Raw genomic sequence first — 25,952 nt, 5'->3', positions numbered from 1 at the left:
TTTACAGTCTGTGGGAATGAATGGTTAATAGACAAGACACTGGTGAGCTTGAGCAAAGGCTGGTAACAAGAAGATACCAAGTCAAGTGGTTATTTTAGCCAATATATGGTCTGTCTTCATTCTTCAACTGGAAAATATCTGTATCTGGAAGGAAGTAATAAATTACGCATCGCTTTTGTTGTGGATCCCACTATAATAGAAAAATGATTTAAAATGCAAGATAGTGCAGGTTTATTCAAGAATGAATTTGGATGATTTATGCAAAGAATATCATTCATACAGCTGGACAATCTCCCCCATGTACTTGCATCTACATTAAGAAACGGTTTAGAAGTTATGACAAAGAGGAAAATCCCCATAAATAAAATTTCAAATGGTTAATTATGAACAATACAATTCAATCATTTTTGTTTAAAAAGGTTCTAGATTGGCTGACACAGGATCTAGGACAACACATGGCCTTGGATATTGTTGTATCATACTGAACCGTTGTGTAATTCCAGAATTAAATTCTGATTTAGCAGTTTTAAGGAAGGGCACAAAGCTTACCACGTGATTGTCTTAGTGGCTACCAACCTTATTGTAAAGACAGCGCCTCAACTAGGAGGCATAAAATGTGCTATGATGCAAAGAATTGTAGAGAATGTGCCAGAGGTTCTATTATGTGGTCATTCATTCATTCATTCGATCAGCACCATTTATACAGTGCTTCCACATCCTTCTCACTGCTTACCCTGTTGCTTTACAATCATCTCTTCATGTCTGTCTTCCTGTTAGACTGACCATAAGTTTCTCAAGGTTTTACTCATATTTGTATTTCTAGGAAGTTAGGGCAGTGCCCGGTACATAAGAGTCACTCAAAAACTGTTTGTTTAATAAATCAGTGGTCAAGATAAGTGCTGGCAATGTAATTTCTTGAAGAATGGACTTTTATTTAAAAGTAAATTATTTCAACATAGACATTAAACTTGAGCTTTTCTTATGAGCAGTTTGCTCTTTCTAGAACCATCACTGAGTAAACTGTATTAGATTTCCATTCATAAGAAAGGTGTCAAGGAAGGATTCCATTCACATTCATTAAGCTGATGCTGCTAAAGGATCATTGTTCAGTGTTGGCAGAACACATGCTTTGATCATCCAGTTTTTCACCGTCTGGAGGACAGCTCTTTTAACAGAACCCACATTGTAAGACACATTTGACATTATTTGGGTTTGTCGCCTTACAGCTGGGGAAGGCATTGACTTCCTATATAGCTGATCTTCAAAATGGCATTCTAAGAAATACTTATAATGTCATAAAATTTAAATTGCTTTAAGGAATTGATACATGGATACAAATCAGTTCATTCTTGGTTAAATGGAGTTTTAGAAAAATTGCACAGTAGACTTGAGCTCGCTAACAGTACATAGAAACACATTTATTTTAAAGTGCTGTCTACTACAAATCCAATAGAGTAAAATTAGCTTGTTTTTTAATGCAAGAATATAAGGAACACTCCAGGAGGTCATAAAAGTAGGGCATCGAATTCAGATTTCATGTCTGGCATTAGTGTGCTGGAATACACCGTGAAGCAGGTTGATGAACTATAAGACATATCTTCCAAAGATGAGCATGTTTTCATGAGCACCCAAGTGGTAACTTGGTATCATTATCAGCCACAAATAACCAAACATCTTTTCTATTACAAAAATCAGAGAACCATTAAAAATGCCTTATAAGATTAACATTTGGGAAAAGAGTCAAAATCACGATCTCAATAATAGTAATAATGAAAATAATACAAGCCTATTAGAATTCTGGCACGTTTCCTTTTGGATGTTTTTCTTATACATGGCGTCTTGTCATTTTTTAATATTATAGGGCATGTATAATTAGGTGCCCTCCTTTGTTTTCCTCTCTTAATAGCAGAAGCAGTTTTCCATGCGGCTCCTAATGATCATTTCTAAACTCTCTAAAAACCCATTATTATATTCAGCCTATCCAACCTTTTAGGTTAATCACTTCTATAGCTGTTTTAGTTACTATATAAAATATTTTCAACAAAGCAATCTTTATTTGTTTAGAATTTACATGTTTCACTCATTGCTGTATTTCATACTGTTTTGCATGAACTTTGATTAAAAACAACAAACTTTTTTTTTGAACATTGGCATTGGATATCCAGTGTAATCCTTATAACAACCCTTTGTACCAAGATACTATTATTACTAATCTCCATTCAACAGATAAATAGAAAACTGAGATCACACAGCCAGGAAGTGGCATGGCTTGGTTTTCTTTTTTTTAATTAATTAATTAATTAATTAATTAATTTATTTATTTATTTATTTATTTATTTATGATAGAGAGAGAGGCAGAGACACAGGCAGAGGGAGAAGCAGGCTCCATGCACCGGGAGCCTGATGTGGGATTCGATTCTGGGTCTCCAGGATCGCGCCCTGGGCCAAAGGCAGGTGCCAAACCACTGCGCCATCCAGGGATCCCATGGCTTGGTTTTCAATCCTGCCTTTCTGCCATGGCCTCTGATACCTCTGGTGATGGGTCCCTGAACTTTGCTTTCTAGATTTGAGATTGAGTGTTTGAGTTCATACTCAGAGGGTGATCTTTTTTGTCTCTGGCTAATTTAGTTTCGAGGTTCCATCCATTTGCCTTTCTCTAGTCATAGCATCAAAATGACAAACAGCATTCCTGATACAAGCACTTTATCATTTAATGAGAGTGAAATGCTTTTTGTTTTAATTTTTAATATCCTTCATAATGGTGGTCATGTTAGACGTATGGCCATTATCTTTATAGAAGGATGTCTGAACGGACTCTCAGCTTTTTTTCTGGATCTGAATTATGCCTGTGTCTGACAGCTTGAATTACTTACGTCATTAGAATTAAAGTAGGCTTATAATACCAAACTAGAAAGCAAATCTCATTTATGTCTCTTATTTTTCAGGTCACGGAACAAAAAACCAAAGGTAAGGTTTTTTTTTTTTCAACCTTGTGTGTTTAGATTTTACACTTTTGCTGACTCAGCCTCCAATCCACTTGATTAGTGAGAGTGAGTACAAAGTAATTAAGATGGTGGTTTGCAGCCACTAAAGAGCAATAATGACAAATTAAAAGTACATCTAGTAGTGTTTCTAGTTGGCCTTAAATTTTTTAGGAGGCAAAAGAGATTAGAAAAAGTAATACCTTGTTTTGAAAGTATGTGGGTCATGATTTTGAACTGAACCTTTTCAAAACAATAACAAAAAACACTAGCACCTAATTTACAGATGGGAACTGCGGAGGATTGTTAACTATCTTGATCCATGACATATGTTGAGTCTGAAAGGGAGTGTTATGTCTAGGATGGTCTCGTGGTCTTCTGAGCTAGAGCTTGGAATATGCTTTTTCAAAAAATAATTTATTTTAACTCTGTTACAAAAAAGTAATGTGCTGTAAACAGGTGTCCTTTGGGTAATCCCCAACCTAATGGTCTTTGTGTTTTTCAGATCTCTCTCTCTCTCTCATTTTGTTTTTTATTTTTGTTTTAAGATTTTATTTATTCCTTCATGAGAGACAGAAAGAGAGAGGCAGGCACATAGAGGGAGAAGCAGGCTCCCCACGGGAAGCCTGATGTGGGCCTCAATCCCAGGACCACAAGATCACGACCTGAGCCAAAGGCAAATGCTCAGCCATTGAGCCACCCAGGTGCCCGAGATCTCTCTCTCTTCTGTTCAGATTTTGATTATGCAGTCTTGTCTGGTGATGGTCACACTTTTGGTTGGTTCCCCTTCAGAATGGTAGGCTTCATTCCTTGAGACCAATATTCTAGCTCCTATCCTTGCCCACTTAAATACGTGGTTCACAACGAGGGTATATATTAAAATTATTTGCATAGACTTGTCAGAATATACAAGCATGGACCTCTTCCTAAACATTCATGGTCTCAGGCCACAGTCCTGGCACTTGTATTTTGAAAACATCTACAGGTGACCCCAGGACATGTCCCAGGTTGAGTACCACTGCCCCTGATGAAAGGAATCACAGGACTGTGATAACTTGGAGGAAGGTCTGGGCAGATGAATGGATAGGCCAAGATGTGATGGGAGGTCCTCTAATGATTGGTTTTTTTCTTGTTTTTGTTTTCTTTTGTTGGACCACCAGGCGAAAGTGTGCCATACAGTGATGGAAAACTAATAAAGACCGTGCTAGTTTTTAAGGAAACTTAGTTCTGGAAAGCAAATTCTCAGATGACCAGACATTACTGTAATATATTACTAATCAAAAGGCATTTCAAGGGAGAATGTAGTCTGGGACCTTGTAGTGATTTATAAAAAACTGATAAAAACTATTTTTAGTGATAATTATCTTAATTAGTTAGAAAGAATAGTGTTCTCCCCTTGTACATTCAGCTAGTACCAACCCAGAAGTGGGCTTTTATTTGGAAGTATCTTTATAAATTACATGTTTGAAATAGAAGTTATACTTATCATAAAAATAGAGTTATTGATAGTAGTACAGTGTCCATATTTTCTAAACCAACATACTATCTAGGAAAGGATTTGGGCACATAGTATTTATATTTATAGGACTTTTTTGATTTATCAGGACAGTAGATGAGAAAATAGGCATTTTCCTGGAAAATCTAGGCTCTGTGGTTGTTGAAACATGGTGGTTAGGTTCTTGGGCCTGGCCACAACTCTAATGTTCATGAGGCCAAGTATCAACTGAGCTATGGAAACAAGCTGTTTTGTATGGTAAGTGGTGTTTCTATTGGAAGATCAAAAATCCATTAAGGCATTCTTTCTTAGATTGTGTGTGTATGTGTTAGATCTTTTCTCAGAAATGCTTTCCTCTGCCAAAATCTTAAAAATCAAACTTTCTTTTCTACTTATTATTTTCTTTCCAAATAGGATTTTTCTCTCACCTACCATAAAATGAAATATACCCTACAGTTTCCAAACTGTTCCCACCCCACTTCCCCATCAAAAATTAAAGTAAAATAACCCTAAAGTGAGCTAAGAGCTTGTTTCAGGTCTCCTAAGGAATTTACTTGGTAGAACCAGGGAGAAAATAGAAGTAAAAATAAAAATTATCCAGAGGGATGCCTGGGTGGCTTAGTGGTTGAGTGGCTGCCTTTAACTCAGGGTGTGATCCCAGGGTCCTGGGATCGAGTCCTACATCAGGCTCCCTGTGGGGAGCCTGCTTCTCCCTCTGCCTGTGTCTCTGCCTCTGTCTGTCTCTCATGAATAAATAAAACCTTTAAAAAAAATTTTTTTTTCTGGAGCATGAGACCATAAGTAGAGGGAGAGGAAAAATGAGACAGGAAAGAATACAAAAGGATTTCAAGTGGAGGTTATATGAAGATAGAGCCTAGCGCTGGGCCTGACCTTTCTGGGTTTTGTCTCACTTTACAGCCACATTTTTATCTTTGTTCCCAAGAACCAGTCTGAGGATTCCCAAGTCGCATTCTTCTCTTCTCTTAGCTGATGTTTCTTGGTCCTGTTCCTCTTCCCAAAGATGGTGCCCTCCTTAGGCAGTCTCCATAACTCTAAATCTGCCCCTTTTCCCAGTAGACCCTATAAGAAAAAAGACTTGTTTGATGTCAAGTTGTTGGATGTACAGTGAACTGAAGATTTGTCCATATTTCAGAGAAAAAGTAGATTCATTGTATGTTCTGTCTTTATCTTCCATTATTTAAAAACAGAATTCTGGAGAATAGGATAAGATTTCAAGTGGAGGTGCTGTGAAGACATGGCCTAGAGATGGGCCTGCTGTCCAGTAGCAGACAATACAAAGCACTTAAGGTAGAAGCTGATGTCCCCCTTTGTTGAATATTGGACTTAGAATAGAAAGAGTCTCTGGGATTGATGTAATAGACCAGATACAAGAGGGATGGAGGATAAGGTGAGGACTAAAAGGGGCACCTGGGTGGCTCAGTCAGTTAAGCATCCAACTCTTGATCTCAGCTCAGGTCTGGATCTCTGGATCTCAGGGTCTTGAGTTCAAGCCCTGCATTGGGCTCCTCACTGGGCATGGAGCCTACTTTAAAAAAAAAAAAAGATTAGGACTAAAAAGATAGATGGTGTAACGGAGGGGGTTGTACATAGCAATTTTACCTTGTTAAAAAGCTGTTAGGGTCATGGTTGGCTTAGCGTGTAGTTATCAGTATGAAATGACTGATTTATAAAAACTAACATGACTTGGGGCATCTGGGTGGCTCAGTCAGTTAAGCATCTGTCTCTTGGTTTGGCTCAGGTCATAACCTGCTTAGGGTCATGAGATTGAGCCGTGTTGGGCTCTATGCTCAGCACAGAGTCTGCTTGAGATTCTCTCTCTCCCTCTTTCTCTGTCCCTCTCCCACTTGTGTGCACACTCTCTCTCCCTTTCTTTCTCTAAAATGAATAAATAAAATCTTTAAAAACAAAACAAAACAAAACAAACCACTGACATGACCTTAAGCACCTTTAGTAGAAATAGAGTGTCTAGGAAGGGATTTGCAGTTCCTATAACAGGCACCGCACTGAGGAAAGAGAGATCTACTTCTGTGGAGCCTGTGGGGTCTGGGCCTGATTGGCCAATGAATTTGGAGCTGCATCATATTTGGAAGGGTTAAACATGTGGAGCTGCTTAACCCCTAGTGGAACAATTGCCACCTGAGGAAGCTCAGGTAACTAACACTTAGCAGTCTCTTGGTAAATGTCTGTCAGGTGTTTTGTTCAGTGAGACTTATTCTGATAGTGAAACTACTGATGGTGAGAGTCAAAGACAACAGGGAAAAGCTTTCAGCTTAGTAGATTAAAATTTTTAGTTACTGTCATCCACAGCAGCAATTCATGACCTTTACCACACATGGGACACAGCTGAAGGACAGCACCTTCCCATCAGCATACCTGGGGTGATGGACTGTTATGGTACATTGACCACAACTCTGTCTTCTGAGTCTACTCCAGAAGGCATATTTAGTGTGTGTCTTGGTGGTTGGGATAGTCTCGAGTGTACTCTGAAAGACTTGAGGTGGGTTCTCCCCACCCCAAGTAAGTAATTTACAAAGTAAACTACTTATAGTATGTCACACCATGTAGAAACACGTGAATATTCTAACATTGACAGGAGCCATTTGTTCAGAGTTGGAGCTGGCTACGTCTAGAGAGTGAATGAATGTGAGGTATAAGACATATGGTTCAGATAGATGGGCACAGAATAGTCCAGGTGGGAGGTAATGAGGACTTGAACCTGGTTAGGAGCAGTGGTGGTAGAGAGGAGGAAGGAAGGCATCAGAGAGATGCTTTGGCTCAGTGGAATGTAACGATGATCAGATAATGATGTGCAAGGAGAGAACAAAGTCTAAGATACCTTCCAGATTTCCTACTTGAGAATCTGGTTGGGTGATAACTCTATTCCTTGAGCTAGGAGATAATGGGGAGATGGGGAAAAGGAAGGGTAAAGGGAAGTTTGAGGGTAAAGGGAAGAAGAGAAAGAGATCTGAGGTGGAGGTAGGGATTTGGGAAATGCACACAATTGTTAAAGTTTCAATATGGGGGAATTTGTACTCAAGTACCTTAAATGTGAGAATAGTATAGGCCTCACCTTCTCTTTCTTTCTTTGTTTTCTTCTTTCTTTCTTTTCTTTTTTTAATTTTTATTTATTTATGATAGAGAGAGAGAGAGAGAGAGAGGCAGAGACACAGGCAGAGGGAGAAGCAGGCTCCATGCACCGGGAGCCCGACATGGGATTCGATCCCGGGTCTCCAGGATCGCGCCCTGGGCCAAAGGCAGGCGCTAAACCGTTGCACCACCCAGGGATCCCATTCTTTCTTTCTTTTTTTTTTTTTTTTTTTTAAGACACAACTTATGACCGAATTCAGCTGGCCATCTTACAAACCTGATTAGGGAATTGCCAGCTACAACGTTCTGGGCAAATCTGATTCCCCTCCTGTTTTCATACTGCCCGCGAGCTAGGAATATTTTTTTTTTACATTTTTTTCAATGGTTAGAAAAAATATAAAAGAACAATAATTTCAGACAGTGAAAATAATATGAAATTTATATTTTAGTGCAATAAGTGAAGTTGTATGTAACACAGCCACACTTACTCATTTATACATTGTCTGTGGCTGCTTTTGCCTACATGTGAACAGTTGAGTCATCACAACAAAGACCATATGGCCGGCAAAGCCTAAAATATTTACTGTCTGGCCCATTACAGAAAAGTTTGCTGACCCCTGACCAAGAAGAGGATGAGAACCCACAACGGAAGAAAGAGGTAGAGAGCTGGCTGGTGTGGGTCTCATCAGCTCTCACAAACACAGAGGGAGGAAATGGCCAATAGTGTCAGAAGTTGCAGACAAGTCAAAGAAGTTGTTCATCGAATGTTCATTAGATTGACAATAATGGGGCAGCCCGGGTGGCTCAGCGGTTTATCGCCGCCTGCGGTCCAGGGCGTGATCCTGGAGACCCGGGATCGAGTCCCACATTGGGTTCTCCGCATGGTGCCTGCTTCACCCTCCGCCTGTGTCTCTGCACCTCTCTCTCTTTCTGTATAAAAATAAAAAATAAAAAAAAAATAGATTGGCAATAATGATCACTAGTTGTTGAATGAGGAGAGAGGTTTCCAGGGAGATGTTCAGGGCAGATGCCAGGGTGCGTTGAGTTTGAGGAGTGAGTAGAAGGTAAAGAAATGGAGACAGTGCTTAAAGGGTACTGAGAGTTCTTAAGTGTGTGGGGTCCACTCTCTGTGTGTCAGTCCTTGAGAGTTTTTGTATTGCATTGTAACTGATAAGCATTCACCCAGAGATTTTCAGTTGAAAATAATGTCTTTTTAGGGCTTGTATGTATTTTATTGAAATTTTTCAGGAATAGAGGCAATTCAGAAGTTCAGTTAGTGATGAGAATAACAGTAATAATAGGGAAAGGAAAAAAAAATCAATCATTATTAGTTCCTGGAAGTCAATGAAAGGAAATTAGAAAATTGGATACACAGCATTTTTCACAATGTCTTTATTTTCCTTTGATACAGAGTTCATGTTTAAGCCACAGACCTTTTCTGTGGAAAATAAGCATGCCCTTATTTTGAGCATCTTTAGAAAGGTCACATTAAAACCTACGAATCATTAAGGTGCAGAAGAGAAATGAGAGGGTCTGAAAAGTAATTCCTACTCTGTTAATTTCCATTTCTTCTCTTAGCACCTGACATTCTGAAGCATGCTGTGAACCACACACTGATTCTGGGATGTCTTAAGTTTGGACTTCAAGAAGCAGGTTGGAGTGGGCCTCCTGCCTAACAGCCACATTGCTCTCTAGATTTCTGATTGGCCTTTAAGTGCTTAAAATTCTTGAAGTCACAGAAAGGTGTAAGAAAAAAATTGAGTAAGATTTCATTCAAGTTCTGAAACACAGTTTTTCCTAACATGTACCTCACGCTTTTTCTGTGTTCTAGAGTTTTGAATGACTGATCTCCCACAATAGAGTCCCATATTAGAAGGAAAGTGGTTGAAAAGTGATCCAATTTCATAATGACTTTATTATTTACAGTCCCTTCTACCTCTGATGTAGTGGGAAAATGCTCTGAGGCACTTTTGTAAGAAATCTTACACAATATAGGATACCCTCCAAGTTTCTTTGGTTGTGCTGTGAATGTTGTCAAGTTAGTCAAACTCAGGTTCAGACCTCAGTGCTGTAGGCTGCTCTTACTATGTCTTACTCTATTTTAGGGAAATGAGTCAAGGCATGTAACAGACATGGTTAACTCAGAGTGAAGATTCTAGCCCTTTTATAGAAGGGCAGCCTCAGAAGCATAGCTCCTTCCATCCTAAAAACCATTTGGGAAGAATCCTCCCAGCCCTTGCCAGCTTCTTGTTTATTCTCATGAGAGGAAAGGGGATTGGGAATGCCATCTGCTATGGGAATCTTGAGGGGATAGATCGTCTTCATTTATCAGTTATTTTTATCTATCAGCTCTTATAGGTCATGCAGAGCCTACTATATTGATAATATCAGGCAATAACCAACTTATTTTTCTGAAGAAACAAGTTTATTCTGCTCATCAGGTTGTGGATCCTCAGACCTCCCTTCCTTACTGGGAGACCCACTACTGCCTCAGGGTTGGTTAAGATTAGACCAGAGGGCCTTGAAGTTACTTCAGATTCCTACTCTTTGGTCTTACTACTCACAGTGCTCACCAGTGTCCAATAGGAGTAGATCGGGCCCCCTGATTTCTGATGATGTCTCTCTGTCCATAAAGGAACCAGCCAGTTGAGCTAGCAACATGCTGGCCCAGTATCATGTCAGCAGTCAACGCAATACAGCCACCAGAGCTGGCCCAAACATTACTCTGGATGTCAGGGATTTGGTCTTCAGTATCATCCAAATTATCAGGCTCAGTGATTGTTTCTGTAATATTGCCAACCTCTATTTGCCAGGTAGATTTTCTTGGAAAGGGTGGCAGTTGTTTGGTAGGATGAGGCAAAAGGAGAGCAGAAGGACATTCCCTGTAGAGTTGAGAGGAAAGCCAGAGAGTCCTGCAGAGTATATTATCTTCACGTTCATCCTGCACATGTCATACCTCCCGTCCACCATTTTAAAAAGTAAGGTAAAACATTAAATTCTTTAAAATAAGTAGGAAAAATACCTACATTTTAAAATTTTTATTTGAAATCTTTATTTTATGTTTCCTTTTTAGAGAGGGTGGAGGAGAGAGAAAGTAATCTTAGACAGGCTCCATGCCCAGTGCAGAGCCCGATGTGGGGCTTCATCTTACAGCCCTGAGATCATGATCTGAGCTGAAACCAAGAGTCGGACACTTAACTGATTGAGCCACCCAGGTGCCCCTGAAATTTTTATTTTAAATATTTGGAACAAATATACAAGATACCCTTAAAAATTTTGACAAAAGCAAAAAAATGTGTAACGTTTTTAATTATTTACATATGGATGTGAAGCAAGAGTAAGTTCAGGTAGCTATAGAAGCCAAACCCAAGTTGATTTTGTTATTCTCCAGGGCTGAGATTTTCTGTGGGGGTCTACTCTGTGCTAGACCCTAAGAAAAAAAGATGAAAGCTGGGTCCTTACCCTTGAGAGACTCTTGGGCCTGGTGAGGGTGAGAAGCCTGTAAATGAGAATTTCAATGTAATATGGTAAATTCAAGGTAAAGAAAGATGGGCAGCATGCTTCTAGAGCACAGATGAAGGTGCTTTGCCTACCTAGTCCAGGGACTTCAAGAAAAGTTTCTCAGGGGCAGCCCCGGTGGCGCAGCGGTTTAGCCCCGCCTGCAGCCGGGGTGTGATCCTGGAGACCTAGGATCGAGTCCCACGTCGGGCTCCCTGCATGGAGCCTGCTTCTCCCTCTGCCTGTGTCTCTGCCTCTCTCTCGTGTCTCTATGAATAAATAAATAAAATCTTAAAAAAAAAAAAAAAAGTGTTTCTCAGAGGTAGGTCTTTAAGAATGGGGATAAAGGGCAAGGCCATTCCAACCTAGAGCCTTGAACTTTTACCAAGGGCTTTTCCTGGGGCCCATATGCACCCTCAGACTTGCTGGGCAGCCCTTCATGGATTTAGGGGAGTGAATGGTGATTGCTTCCCTTTCCCCCTTAATTAATAGAAATAGAATTCTGTGGCATTGTTGTCTTTGAGTCATTGTCACCATCACTCTCCACCTCTGCCATACCTCCAATAAACTGAAGATGTAGGAGAATTTAGAAGGACCACAGCCATTCACAGTAGGATGGTGAAGAGTTGTCTTATTGGAATTGATCTCATGTAAGCTTTACTAAAAACCATTTTTAGAAAAATGTATTTTATTTCAAAGACTGTTTCTCAATCTTTCTCTTTCAGTGCCCGAAGTGACGAAACCAAGTTTAAGCCAACCAACGGCCGCCAGCCCAATTGGCAGCTCTCCATCGCCACCAGTCAATGGTGGCAACAATGCCAAAAGGGTGGCAGTGCCGAACGGACAACCGCCAAGCGCCGCCCGCTACATGCCTCGGGAGGTGCCGCCGCGATTCCGTTGCCAGCAGGACCACAAAGTGTTACTAAAACGTGGGCAGCCCCCTCCGCCGTCCTGCATGCTCCTTGGGGGCGGAGCAGGGCCTCCTCCCTCCACAGCACCTGGAGCAAACTCAAACAACGCACAAGTGACAGGAACACTGCTGCAGAGTGACAGTGGGACTGCACCAGGTGAGGAAGAGGTGTTGTGAATTGATTTCATGGCAGCTTGAAAGAGAGTGATCACTTCTCTTGTATTGCCTGGTATAAAGTCCACAAAAACCCTTCATTAGATAGACTCTTGGGATTACTCAAAAGACGGGAGAAGATCCCAGTGTGAAATGTGTACCAGCACTTCTCTTCTGAAACTGGGTTTTAGCGTCCAGTATGTGCTCTTGGCATGAGAAACTAATGTGGCTGTTGTTTGTCATCACCATTTGGGACTTTTCTTCTTTTTTACACAAGTGCATTATAAATTTGAGCCTCCATAGTTCCAGCTGTCACCACAAGTGTGTGCTCAGAGGATAATTAGAGGTGGGGCTAGTGCAAAGACTTGTTCTGAATCTTACTTGCCTATGTTTATGTTCTCAGAATGCTGGAAGTATAGAGAGAATCGTCTCTTAGATTACTGTGTAGAATCTTGGGGTGGAGGGGAGATACCAAATAATACCATTCTGTAGTTTTTTATTAGTTTTTTTTTTTGACTCATTGTTTCTTTAGAGGATTTTGGGCTTTGTTAAAAACTGGGCTCCTGGCTGGCTCAGTCAATAGAGCACACAACTCTTGATCTTGGGGTTGTAAGTTCAAACCCCACATTGGATGTAGAGCTTACTTTAAAACAAAACAAAAAACAAAACAAAACAAAACAAAAAAACCCTAGATGTAGATATATCTACAAGGGGGGGCTATAAATTTTGAGAGTTTTTAATAGATAAATGTTAAATCAGCTAATAGCTAAGAACCTCCAGACATCACCTCTTCCCCTTCTCTTTTTTTTAAAGCTTATTAACAGATTTCTGCTAGCTCTTAAAATATCTTTTGAGGCTATACTAAAATTCAAAGCTTAAACATAATCAAGCCTTGGCAAGAACAATGAGTTGGTTATTGTTAACTGTAGCACACTTTGTTCTATTTCTGAGTTTAAACATGGAATTGCCTTAGAAAATTCTATCACCGTCGAATGTGCAGAGTAAGGATGTAAAGAAACCTCATGGTTATGGCTTTATGCAGACTTTTCTGTGGTGGCTGGCAGGCCAGGCCCAAAGCAGGCAGGGAAAAGCCTCATGATGGCCCTTCCCTTCCTGGCCCCTCAAAAGCAGTTGCAAGGGGATCCCTGGGTGGCTCAGCAGTTTAGCGCCTCCCTTTGGCCCAGGGCACAATCCTGGAGTCCTGGGATCGAGTCCCACGTCAGGCTCCCTGCATGGAGCCTGCTTCTCCCTCCTCCTGTGTCTCTGCCTCTCTCTCTCTCTATGTCTAAAATAAATAAAATAAATAAATGAATCTTTAAAAAAAAAAAAAAAGCAGTTGCAAGAGGAAGTACGTGAGGGGTGGTCACATCAGGTGGTTCTACAGTCAAATCTACCCAGGCCTGGATGTAGACATGAGTCCAGTGTGAGTCAGACTCTCTCGTTTGCATTCTTAAAACCAAGGAGACCCCGGAGTCTTAAGATTTTGAGATTCTCTGCTTTCGTACTCTTATATGGCTCTATGTAATATTTTTTCAACCTTATATTGATTTAAGGCTTCTTGGTTAAAGTAACTAAAACAAATTTAGAAGAAATTACTGGGTTAAAAACATGTCATTTTTCTTCCCACCAAATATGATAAATTCCACCAAAATATGTGCTGAGCCAGACTAATTTATCAGATTAAGTTCCTTGGGCACTAAAGAGACTGATTCATGCTTGTCTGTCCCAGCAATCTAGCTGGGTGGGCATTCATCATTCATCAGATGCTTACTGAGTAGCAGTGCACTGGCCACTATGTGGAATTCAAACGTTAGCAAGATTAGGGTCTCTGCCTAAGAGGAGGAGCTTTGGGGGGAGTCTCTGTGCTAATGTGGGAGAAAGTAAATGTGAAGACAGTACCACAGTGCTAAGCAAAACAGCTCTAGACAGGGAAAGGTTATTTTTCAGGTGATGAACTAAAAACAAAACAAAACCCTCATAGAAGAAACGGCACTTGAACTAGGCCCAGAAAGATGGGCATATTTCAGTATATGAATCCAAGAGGAGAAGCCAGTAGCTGCCAATGTGGAACAGTGCCAGGGTGAGAGGGCATAAGTTGTGGACTGTCAAGTAGTGTGGACATAGAAAGTAGTGGAAGATAAGACTAGAAAAGTCTGTTGGTCCCAGGTTGTGCAGCATCTTTATTCTTGTGTGCTAAGAAACCATTGGGAGCTTCCCCTATAGCAGTGATCTAATTGAAGGTGTGCTTCAGAACAATTACTCTAGCCAGGAGTGTTCAGAGTAGATTGGAGATAGAAAGCAAGTTGAGGGTGTTACTACATTATCTCAAGATCTAAGAAGGCCCTTCTCTGTCAATAGGAATGACAAGGGGAAATGTGGTGTAGCCTTGAGAAATGTGGTGGAGTTACACTTAGCAATATAGCAACCTGGCAAAATGAAAGAGAAGAGATAACTAGCACAAGTGTGACGCAGTTAACCAAGACAGGCAACTGGGTAGAGAATTGAGTTTGTGGGGAACTGTATGAGCTCTCTTAGGGGCAGTTTGAGCTTGAGGTGTTAATAGAGCATGCATGTGTAGCTGTGATTGATAAGATAATCTCTTTCCCAGAGTCAACCCTTGGAGGTGCTGCTGCTTCAAATTATGCAAATTCCACTTGGGGCCCGGGAGCCTCCTCCAACAACGGCGCCTCCCCCAACCCAATTCACACCTGGGACAAGGTGATTGTAGACGGGTCTGACGTGGAAGAGTGGCCTTGTATTGCCAGCAAAGACACTGAGTCTTCTTCCGAAAACACCACCGATAACAACAGTGCCTCGAACCCTGGCTCTGAGAAGAGCACTCTGCCAGGAAGCACCACTAGTAACAAAGGAAAAGGGAGCCAGTGCCAGTCTGCAAGTTCTGGGAACGAATGTAATCTTGGGGTCTGGAAATCTGACCCTAAGACTAAATCTGTTCAATCTTCCAACTCTACAACAGAGAGCAACAATGGACTAGGAAATTGGAGGAATGTGAGTGGTCAGGATAGAATTGGACCTGGCTCTGGCTTCAGCAACTTTAACCCAAATAGCAACCCATCTGCCTGGCCAGCGCTGGTCCAAGAAGGAAATTCTAGGAAAGGGGCATTGGAAACGGATACTAGTAATTCCAGTGCACAGGTTAGCACAGTAGGTCAGGCATCCAGGGAACAGCAGTCAAAGATGGAAAATGCGGGTGTTAATTTTGTTGTCTCTGGCAGAGAACAGGCTCAGATTCATAACACTGATGGACCAAAAAATGGAAACACTAACTCCTTGAACTTAAGTTCACCAAACCCCATGGAGAATAAGGGAATGCCCTTTGGAATGGGCTTGGGGAACGCCTCCAGGAGCACTGATGCCCCTTCACAAAGCACTGGAGATCGAAAGACTGGGAGTGTTGGATCTTGGGGTGCAGCTAGGGGGCCTTCTGGAACTGACACAGCCTCTGGACAAAGCAATTCTGGAAACAATGGGAACAATGGAAAAGATAGAGAGGACTCCTGGAAAGGAGCTTCTGTTCAGAAATCATCTGGGTCAAAAAATGACTCTTGGGACAATAACAGGTCTACGGGTGGGTCCTGGAACTTTGGCCCTCAGGACTCTAATGACAACAAATGGGGTGAAGGGAACAAAATGACATCTGGGGTCTCTCAGGGAGAATGGAAACAGCCGACTGGGTCTGATGAGTTGAAAATTGGAGAATGGAGTGGTCCAAACCAACCAAATTCTAGCACTGGAGCATGGGACAATCAAAAGGGCCACCCCCTCCCTGAAAACCAAGGCAATGCCCAGGCTCCCTGTTGGGGAAGATCTTCCAGCTCCACAGGAAGTGAAGTTGGAGGTCAAAGCACTGGAAGCAACCACAAAGCAGGAAGTAGTGACAGTCATAATTCTGGCCGTCGGTCATACCGGCCCACACATCCTGATTGTCAGGCTGTCTTACAGACTCTTTTGAGCCGAACTGATTTGGACCCCAGGGTGCTCTCAAACACTGGCTGGGGCCAAACTCAAATTAAGCAGGACACTGTGTGGGATATTGAAGAGGTGCCAAGGCCTGAGGGGAAATCGGACAAAGGAACTGAGGGGTGGGAGAGCGCTGCCACACAGACCAAGAACTCAGGGGGCTGGGGAGATGCACCCAGCCAAAGCAATCAAATGAAGTCTGGATGGGGGGAGCTCTCAGCCTCTACAGAGTGGAAAGACCCCAAGAACACAGGAGGCTGGAATGACTATAAGAACAACAACTCTTCCAACTGGGGAGGCGGACGACCAGATGAAAAGACATCTTCCTCTTGGAATGAGAACTCCAGCAAGGATCAGGGGTGGGGAGGGGGACGCCAGCCCAATCAAGGATGGACTTCTGGGAAGAATGGTTGGGGAGAGGAAGTTGATCAGGCGAAAAACAGCAGTTGGGAAAGTTCTGCAAGCAAACCTGTGTCTGGATGGGGAGAAGGAGGGCAGAATGAAATTGGAACTTGGGGGAACAGCGGGAATGCAAGCCTAGCTTCCAAAGGTGGGTGGGAAGATTGCAAAAGGTCTCCAGCGTGGACTGAGACTGGCAGACAGCCCAATTCCTGGCATAAACAGCACCAACAGCAGCAGCAGCCACAGCAGCCACCGCCACCACAACCAGAGGCTTCTGGTTCATGGGGAGGCCCCCCACCACCACCTCCAGGCAACGGACGACCTTCCAATTCCAACTGGAGCAGTGGGCCACAGCCAGTAACCCCTAAGGACGAGGAACCCAGTGGTTGGGAAGAGCCATCCCCACAGTCAATTAGTCGGAAAATGGACATCGATGATGGCACTTCAGCATGGGGAGACCCTAACAGCTATAACTACAAGAATGTGAATCTGTGGGATAAGAATTCCCAAGGGGGCCCAGCACCTCGAGAACCAAACCTGCCTACCCCGATGACCAGTAAATCAGCATCAGGTAGGCAATGGCTGCTTCTTGCGGGTTTGATAAACAAAAATCCTAAATTTTTATTAAGCTGCATTTATTCCTTGGCTGTATTCTAGAAATCTTTCTACATTAACCATACTCTACTGTAAACAGAAGCTTTCTTTTTATAAAATGATAGTGAAAACAGATGCTGGTGGTACCTTTTAATGTTCTTTCTTGGCAAAAGGAAAAAGATGGCATCCCTGTGGTAGTCTCCCAAAGTTGGTGGGGTTTTTTTTCGTTTGTTTTGTTTTTTTTGTAATTGTATTGGTCTTGCAGAATCCAAAAAAATGTATCTTGGGCGCTAAACAAACCATGCTCCAGATTTAAAAATGAAGAATTAAAATAGTAGCAGAAGTAGACCTGATTTCCATTCAGTTTCTACTCAGGAACATATCCTCTGTGTTTCTCCTTCCCTGGTGAAGGGAGGTTTTTTGTGTTGTTCTCGAAGGGGCCATCAGAATGCTGTAGCATGGCTGGATCTGGAAGATTTCAGTCGTTTTCCAGATGATTTTTAATGGTCACCTCTGGTAGTGGAGTACTTCGTATAAGAAATTATTTTCTCATGATCATTAGTTGCCCAGAATTAAACTTTCTTCTTCCTCTATTTGGATAGAAATACCATACCTGGTAAATTGAAAGTAGTGCTAGTAATACCGTCGTTGGCATTGTCGACTTGAATGTCCCCATAAAGCATATAATTCAACAAACTAAGGGGATGCACTGTTCAGGTGTTTTTTTGTTTTTTTCTTTCAGTTAGAATTAATACTTCGTTTTCCACTCCTCAGATAAACCTAGTGTTCGGTGAATGCAGTTATGGCCACTTAGAAAATGATTGCTTTTAACTAGTTCTTTTTTTTTTTTCCCTCAAATATTGAAAAGAATGAGGAAGGAAATAAAGATTGTTCATTAATTCCCTATCTAGCACAAAACCTGCTAAGATGTGAAAAAAATTTATTAGCCATATAATGAAAACCTTCAAACTGTAGGGAAAATCAAAACGTAATAAATAAAAAGAATCTTAGCCCCTAGGGTCTCTTCCCACACATAATGAATCTCGTAGCATTTTGTGTCTCATTCAAAAATTTTCTTCATACCTATAGCAAAATATATCTATCTTTTACAGATTTTACACAGAAGAGATTGTACTATATACACTGTTCTTCTCCTTGCTTTTTCCATCATACTTTAAAACTTTCCATGTTAGCACATACATTTTTGTCTTTTATTTGCTTTGTGTACAGTATTTCATGGGTGACGTAATTGGTCTAACCAGTGCCTTTGTGATAGATATTTAGGTTGCTTCCAAATGGTTTCCCACAGTGTTACAGTAAGCATTGTTGTACCTATAATTTTATGTACTCTACAAGTATATCTATGGTATAATTTCGGCAGTGGAGTTACTGGGCCAAAAGTTAAAGTGACAATGCTTCCTGAGGGTGGAACCCATTCATATTTCTGCCGACAGAGCATAGGAGAGCCTGTTCCTCCCACCTTCACTCCCCACTCCCTGGATATTAGGATGCTTCATTTAACAGATCATTCTTAGAGACCCATTTTCTTTCTTTACAGTCTGGAGCAAAAGCACACCACCTGCTCCAGATAATGGTACTTCAGCTTGGGGTGAGCCAAACGAAAGCAGTCCTGGGTGGGGCGAAATGGATGACACGGGAGCATCGACCACGGGCTGGGGGAATGCACCCTCCAACGCTCCAAATGCCATGAAACCTAGTAAGTGTACAGCATTATTTGGGAGGGAGCCTCCATTAATTTGGGGGCCAGACATTTTGGTGAGGGCTGTTCTAATGTTTCAACTACTGTTTGAAGAGATTCAGGACCATGACCCTTTAATAAATGATTAGTACCAAATGGTAGCGACTTAGCTTTGCATATGTTAACATGCTTAGAGTGAACTAGAAGTCCTAAGTTAATTTTGTTGATTTTAAGTTAGGTTTAGTATCTGGCCAGAATTGAAATGTTGACATGGTGCTTTTTTTTGCCAGTAACTTAAATATTGCTCACCATTCCTATTTTGCATTTCTGCTCCTTTGTTAGTGTAATTTAAAAAGACTTTCCTGGCTTTTAATGTGGGACACAGTCTCTGCTGCTCACTGACTTCATCGTTCTGTTTCTTCCTCATCCCTTTGTCTCTCCTCTCATACTTCCACCCACGTAGAAGCATTTAAGGTTTCTTGAACCCAACAAAGATTTGTTCGTTTGAGTTTTTAATACAAAGCATGTCACACTTATTCATAAATCATTGAAAGTCTAAGCTATACTTGATCCAGCTGGCAATGTGTAGTCACAGTAATTTGCAAAACTTTGTAAACCAATGCTATGGAATGTCTCATTGGATGTTCCTTGGTTGAAAAATTCAATTTCGAGTGCCCATTTTCACTTGTTTGTCATTTTCTTAAAAAGTATTCCAGCATCTCTTTTCTGCCATATTGCAGACTTAAAAAATTATCTTTTGATTTAAAAATGTGGTCATAGTGAATGCTCAAAATTTGAGCAAAAATAATAAATTCTGTTGTCAATTTTATTGTATGATATTTATGACTCTTATAGTGCCACATGAAGAAGTACAATCTTAGCTATATTCTAGAAATTCATTCTTGTGTCTGTGCATTTAAAAAATTATGAATCCACTTCATAGAAATAGTTTTACAAAGACATGATTTCATCATGATTTTCACTGTAAAATTGGTTGTATCATCATGGGAAATACCACACTGTAGACTTGAAATAGATCCAAAATGGCTGTTGGAAGACATTAGCCAGACCCTTGGCACAAGGAGATACTTCAGCAGTATGGTCTGGATTTTTTTGTGTCTTTCCAACCTTAGAATCACTCTTCCATCACAAAACCTTCACAGTTTAAAAAAGTCTTCTCTCCTTCAGGATCGTATAGTTAAAGCTATAGATATACTTACCCTTTGGGTAATACGAATGTGGAAGGGGCTAGAATATTGGCCTCGCCACAGAGGTGGATTAGATAAGATCACAAATACCCTAAAATGCTGCATTCATAAGGACTGATCATTGTGATTATTGTTAATATGTAGCTATTGCATACGATTTGTCCATTTTTTTCTTAAAGATTCCAAATCTATGCAAGACGGCTGGGGGGAGAGTGACGGTCCAGTGACGGGAACTCGCCATCCCAGCTGGGAGGAGGAGGATGATGGAGGAGTCTGGAACACCGCCGGCTCTCAGGGAAGTGCTTCCTCCCACAACTCAGCAAGCTGGGGACAAGGAGGAAAGAAGCAAATGAAGGTAGCCCGCTTTAGAAATGATCGAGCTTGTTTCTTTGTTCTTAGAAGGCAGAACTGAGAATTTTCTCATGGAAGGAGTCCCTGAAGTCCTAAGTAAGGGTGAAAATATTTTCTTAAGAGCAAATAATTACTTCCTCTTTACTCCTCATCTTCCTTCCCCATGACCTTGAAACCTCAAACTACAGAGCTGTTGCTGTGAGTAAAATGGAATTTTCAAAGACAGGAGATTTTTTTTTTACTTTTAGTTTCCATATGATAATAATTCTTTGGAAGCTTTCAAGGCACACTTTATAAATGTTTTATGCTTTTGGATTCTAAAGCCAAGGAAGTCCTTAGGGTAGTCCCCATGATATATAGAAGAGAAACCAAAGAATGACAGCTTTTCCAGTGGCAATCAGCATGACTGGTTTTTATCCGATTCGGGAGATTCCAAAACCCAGAATCATTCTTCCAACAAAGTGAAGTGCCAGTACATAACCCTACTGTAGCAACCAAATGATTTATCTATATCCTGTACCAGGTTGTGTTGTAAAGTCACTTTCCAGGGCTCCTGAGTGGCTCAGTTGGTTAAGCATCCGACTCTTAATCTCAGAGTTGTGAGTTCAAGCCCCATGTTGGGATCCACGCTGGGTATGGAGCCTACTTAATTAAAAAAAAAAAAAGGAATTAAGTTGTCATTTTCCATGTCTTAGAGCAACGCCGTTTCTCCTTTGATTTGCATAATTTGATGAGGACTTTGGTTTCAGTCTAGAACAAGTCTTTGAACCTGAACCGTTCTCCCAGCAGAGGCATTCTTTCCCTTCTGCAGAGAAATTGATGAAAATTAGAAATAGGCAGTCATATATTTAATTTCAACATGGGAGCCTTGCTGCCCCATGAAACACTTCACAGTGAATATTGTCCTGGTTTCAAATACCAAGTACTGTCCTGGAAGGTCTTCAGTCAGCTAAGGGGGTTATGCCTTTATCCCCTTTGCTGTAGGATATTAATGTTGTTCTGCATACGGTAACTTGATAGCCTAAACACATAGGTTGTTTATCTTGGAGGCATCCTGTTTAAGCAGCTAGTTACAATTTCCCTTCTAAGGATTGCTTTGCCTCCCCCTAGTCACAGATGGAATTAATCCGTAAAATTCTCAGTATCTTTGTACTCGCCTGTTATCTGGCTTGTTGTGGCTTTTTTTGTCATTTACAAATTCCCAACAAGACAGAAAAAAAGACAGTTGAGGAATACTGCTGATTGACAGAAGTGAGTGAAGGAAAGGTGCTGGCCCACTCAGGTGGCCCTGAGACATAACTGATTCAGCTCAGTTGAAATTTGGCATTTCTGCTCCACAACTGACAATTCTGACCTTTTGTGTCCAAGGGCCTTTTTTTTTTAACTGATTGTGATCAAAGACAGATAATGTAAAATTTACCATTGTAACCATTTTTAAGTGCACAGGCAGTTCAGTAGTGGTGATTATATTCACGCTATTGTGCAACCATCGCCACATCTAGCCACAAAACTTTTCATCTGCAAAACTGAAACTGTTTGTATTAAACAAAAACTACCAATTCTACCCTCCCTACAGTGAGGGCTTTTTTGACCTTAAAACCTGTGACTGAACTTAAGTGAACTTATTCACTTTGAAGAATAGTAAAATCAACATAACAAATATCAAAACAGTTTTTATTTGTAGAATGTACAAGTAAGCAAAGCCCCATCACCCCATCCCCACCAACTCCTCATCATTGTTCCACCTACCTTCTCCATAGAAGTAAAAGTGGAGCTGGTGTTGGATGTCCTATTCTGGGGAGAAACTAGTTTGTCCCTTAAGAAACAAAAACTCAGGGGCTCCTGGCTGGCTCAGTTGGTTAAGCATCTGCCTTTGGTTCAGGTCATGATCTTGGGATCGTGGGATTGAGCCTCGTGTAGTGCTCCCTGCTCAGCAAGGAGTCTGCTTCTCCCCCTCTCTCTCCCCTACTTGTGCGTGTGCGCGCTCTCTCGCTCTCTCTCTCAAATTAATAAATAAAATCTTAAAATAAAACAAAACACCAGCTAACCATGTATTTTTCCAGTTCTAACTCAGTGTGACGAATCAAATAAGAATGAAAATATAGATAGAACTAAAGCTTATTACTCTTTCAGACTAATGGATAAAATATCAAAATAACCACAGTTAAAGAGGGAAATTTGGGCTCAGAAAGGTAAACTGTTGGTTCTGCATTTTCAATCAGTACATAAATCTAACTGATAAGAAGTGAGATAAAATAATTTGGTTCTGAGGTTATGTATTTCATTTCTGTAGTGCTCACTGAAAGGAGGAAACAATGATTCATGGATGAATCCTCTTGCCAAACAGTTTTCAAATATGGGATTGCTGGTAAGTTTCATTTTCTTTTATGTGTAATACAGCCCAGCTTTTACTTTTAGTACAAATGTGAAGACCGCTGCCACTAGAGTACAACATTACAGATTTAGAAACTGGTTAAACAGTGTTTCTGATTTGGATTTAGCAGTATTTGTCCTCTATTCTTTTATTCTTAATGAAATACTCCAATATTTAAAGGCTATGGCTTTTGAATTTGTAGTCCTTGTGTCCTTTTCCTTAAGTGGTTAGGGGCAGAAAGAGCCAGGCCTTAAAACTTACGTAACGTTCCCTGACTAATACTGTACCAGTTTTCATATTACAGTTTTGAAAATAGCAGCAACAATAAAATAAGTAGGGGAACTATTTGTAATTAATTATATAGGGAATTCTTGTAGGATTTCTCTCTCTCTCTCTGTCTCTCTCTCTCTCTCTTTAAATCTCTCGGGAACATTGTGGGACACCCCATCCCTAGTTGCCAAAAGACAGATAGCTTGACTTGGCTGCACATTTCCAGATTTGATGACTGGACAAGTCACGAGAAGAGGTTGTCATCATTTGGCTGACACTCGTGGAATTTGATCCTGAGCCGACTGGAACTTATTTCTCTAAGCAGCTATTTAGCTATTGCTCTGTCCATAGAGTTACTGAAGCTAATTCTATGTGAAAATTGAATGTGGGAATATGGACACCGTAGGCAATAAAATTAGTCACATCATCAGTGATCTTGTCTTCATTCCAGTATAAGGTTTATGTCAAAGGACCATGTAGAGTACCAATAGTACGCCACAACTCTCACGTAAATAATGCCATTTTTTTATCTCTCTCATACAGATGTTGCAAATTCAAACCTTTAATCCTCCCTCCCTGTTGCTTCTTTTTCAGAGTCAAACTGAAGATAATCCAGGCAGCAAAATGGATTTGTCTGTAGGTGTGTATCACTCTACTAATATGAATGGGTATATTGTGATTAATGATGTTATATTGAAAAAAAAAAATGATGTTATATTGGATCCCTGCTCAGCTTGAGTTGGGATGGGTGCCATTCAGCAGACATAAAGGACCATCCTGGACACTAGGGATTGAAAACTCAAATAGTTGCGGGATCCAGGAAAGTAACAAAATGAGTGTCATGTACCAGGTATAAGAAATTGGGAGTTGAAGGCCACTGGTTAGCTGTCGGGGGAATATGTACCATCTCCAGGATAAAGGAATCAGCCTTGCTCTGGCCTTAACAGTTGTTGCCATGGAGAGTAAGGGTTCAGCTTTGTCAGAGCTTCCAGTTGGCGAGCGAGGCCAGAAATTCAGACATAAATTGACATCCTGATTCTTAAATATTGGAAACTAATTCAGATTTTAAAAACTAGTGTGTGGCCAAAGTATGTCTGTGGCCCTGCCAGACTCTGTTCTCAGGTTGGTAGTCCTGTCTGCACTGGAATGTTTCATTATTGATGAGTTCTCCCACCCTAAGTGGAGCAGTTGCCATGTTAGCCCCTAGTCTGTGGGATCGTCACCATGATGCTATTGCTCACCTTGAGGAACTTAAAAAGAATCAAACCAAGGAAAAAGGAAAATAGTCCTAGGTCATAAGGGAGATAGTCTGATCTATGATATTTTAAAATCTAAGAGTGACGAAAAAATGAGTTTCCAGGGGCACTGATCATGTCAGTATATAATAGCAAATTTCCAGAGCTGTGAAGAAAAGGAGTAGTAGTCATGGTACTTGGGAAATCTCTTGTTCACTTAATGTGCCCAACTCTAAGTTTTAAATTCTAGGGCAACAGCTATGCCTCTTAGGCCTTTTTATTCTCAATAACTGTGTCACAACCCCACCCATTTATCTAGCAGATGCTAAAACAACAGCAGGAGACAAACTCTCTCACGAAGTGCATTTGATTTTATGAGTGAGTTATAGTCATCAAACATGTCAATAACCAGTGGAACTATTTTTTTAGTCAGATTTTTACCAGGTTGGCCCTAAATCTCTCTTTCAATCTTCCATTGAAAACAAGCTACAACTGACACAAGTTTTTTAAGAAGGAACAAAAGGATCCACACGTGCCCCTGGGGGCCTGAACCAAGAGGATCCCTCATGGTCTTATGCCCAGCACCTCAGGGAGAAGAATGGGACCGGTACCCCCCCCACCCCCATCATGAGGGAGATATTTGTTCTTGAAATTTTCACTTCTGTGTTACTTTTCAGGGAGCCTTCCAGATAAAAAATTTGACGTGGACAAGCGAGCAATGAATCTCGGGGATTTTAATGATATCATGAGGAAGGATCGATCTGGGTTCCGTCCACCTAATTCCAAAGACATGGGAACCACAGATAGTGGGCCTTATTTCGAGAAGGTGAGTCAAATCCTTTAAGATAATTCATGCGAACCACTTTGGTTCCCATTTGTTCTTTTGATAATTGATTCCAGGAGGAAGCACAGAGTCACTGAATTAATTAATGAGCAAAACATAAACATCACCTGCATTTAAGTGTTGACATGAAAACAGTTGATGTCAACAGGTGACTAGGCAGAAGCTAGAACCATCTGTCTGTAGTATGTGAGTATTATGAAGAAGGTCTGAGTTTTTAGAAATTTTATGAAGTTTGGAAGGGGGAAATAAATGGTCTGACTTTTTATAGTGGGAATGCGAAATGTGTGGAAGAAATTTTAGAGACCAATTTATTCTGCTGTACAGTGAGAAATTAAATTTGGGATATCGTGCAGATAATTCGTATCTCCTAAGGCCTTCCCTTCTAGCTTTGTTAAGATGTTCCAGAACGTTCTCTTTTGATATTTCTAAGAGAGTTCCTTTGTTCTTTCTCCATTTCTCTAGTGACCTATTGTGAGTTATAATGGTATACTGTTCAAATTCTCAACCTGATTTAAAGAAGTCATGAATACCTATTTGTTTTTGATTCTTGTCTTTCCAATTGGAGGAAATAATTCCTTGATTCAGAATACTGATTTGTCATGGCCCTGGTCTTCAGAAAGCAATAAAAACCAAAAGTTTGGGCAGCCTGGGTGGCTCAGCGGTTTAGCTCCGCCTTCAGCCCAGGGCGTGATCTTGGAGTCCCAGGATTGAGTCCTACGTCAGGCTCTCTGCATGGAGCCTGCTTCTCCCTCTGCCTGTGTCTCCCATGAATAAATAAATAAAATCTAAAAAAAAAAAAAAAAAAAAAAAAAAAAGTTTTTGATCTGGCAAATTTTTGACGTTATTGAT

At 40.9% G+C, this 25,952-nt stretch overlaps 1 protein-coding gene across 24 annotated transcripts in view; it reads left to right on the top strand.

Annotated features, from left to right (window-relative positions):
* TNRC6B (trinucleotide repeat containing adaptor 6B) overlaps positions 1-25,952 on the top strand; it is a 243,814-nt gene that overhangs the window by 183,835 nt on the left and 34,027 nt on the right. For 11 of the 24 annotated variants that reach the window (XM_025459083.3, XM_049115262.1, XM_049115261.1 and 8 more), the window contains 9 exons: positions 2,946-2,967; positions 9,163-9,237; positions 11,808-12,149; positions 14,754-17,099; positions 18,681-18,839; positions 20,209-20,384; positions 22,674-22,748; positions 23,619-23,664; positions 24,937-25,085. In XM_025459083.3, the coding sequence (XP_025314868.1) occupies positions 2,946-2,967; positions 9,163-9,237; positions 11,808-12,149; positions 14,754-17,099; positions 18,681-18,839; positions 20,209-20,384; positions 22,674-22,748; positions 23,619-23,664; positions 24,937-25,085 (3,390 nt within the window). The remainder of the gene's footprint in view (positions 1-2,945; positions 2,968-9,162; positions 9,238-11,807; positions 12,150-14,753; positions 17,100-18,680; positions 18,840-20,208; positions 20,385-22,673; positions 22,749-23,618; positions 23,665-24,936; positions 25,086-25,952) is intronic. The other 13 variants (XM_025459179.3, XM_049115257.1, XM_049115258.1 and 10 more) reach the window with 3 other exon arrangements.

This window comes from Canis lupus, chromosome 10 (genome assembly GCF_003254725.2).
Source record: "Canis lupus dingo isolate Sandy chromosome 10, ASM325472v2, whole genome shotgun sequence".
NCBI classification, from domain to species: domain Eukaryota; kingdom Metazoa; phylum Chordata; class Mammalia; order Carnivora; family Canidae; genus Canis; species Canis lupus.
Note: the sequence above shows the minus strand (reverse complement) of the source record. Positions and strands in the feature narration are given on the sequence as shown.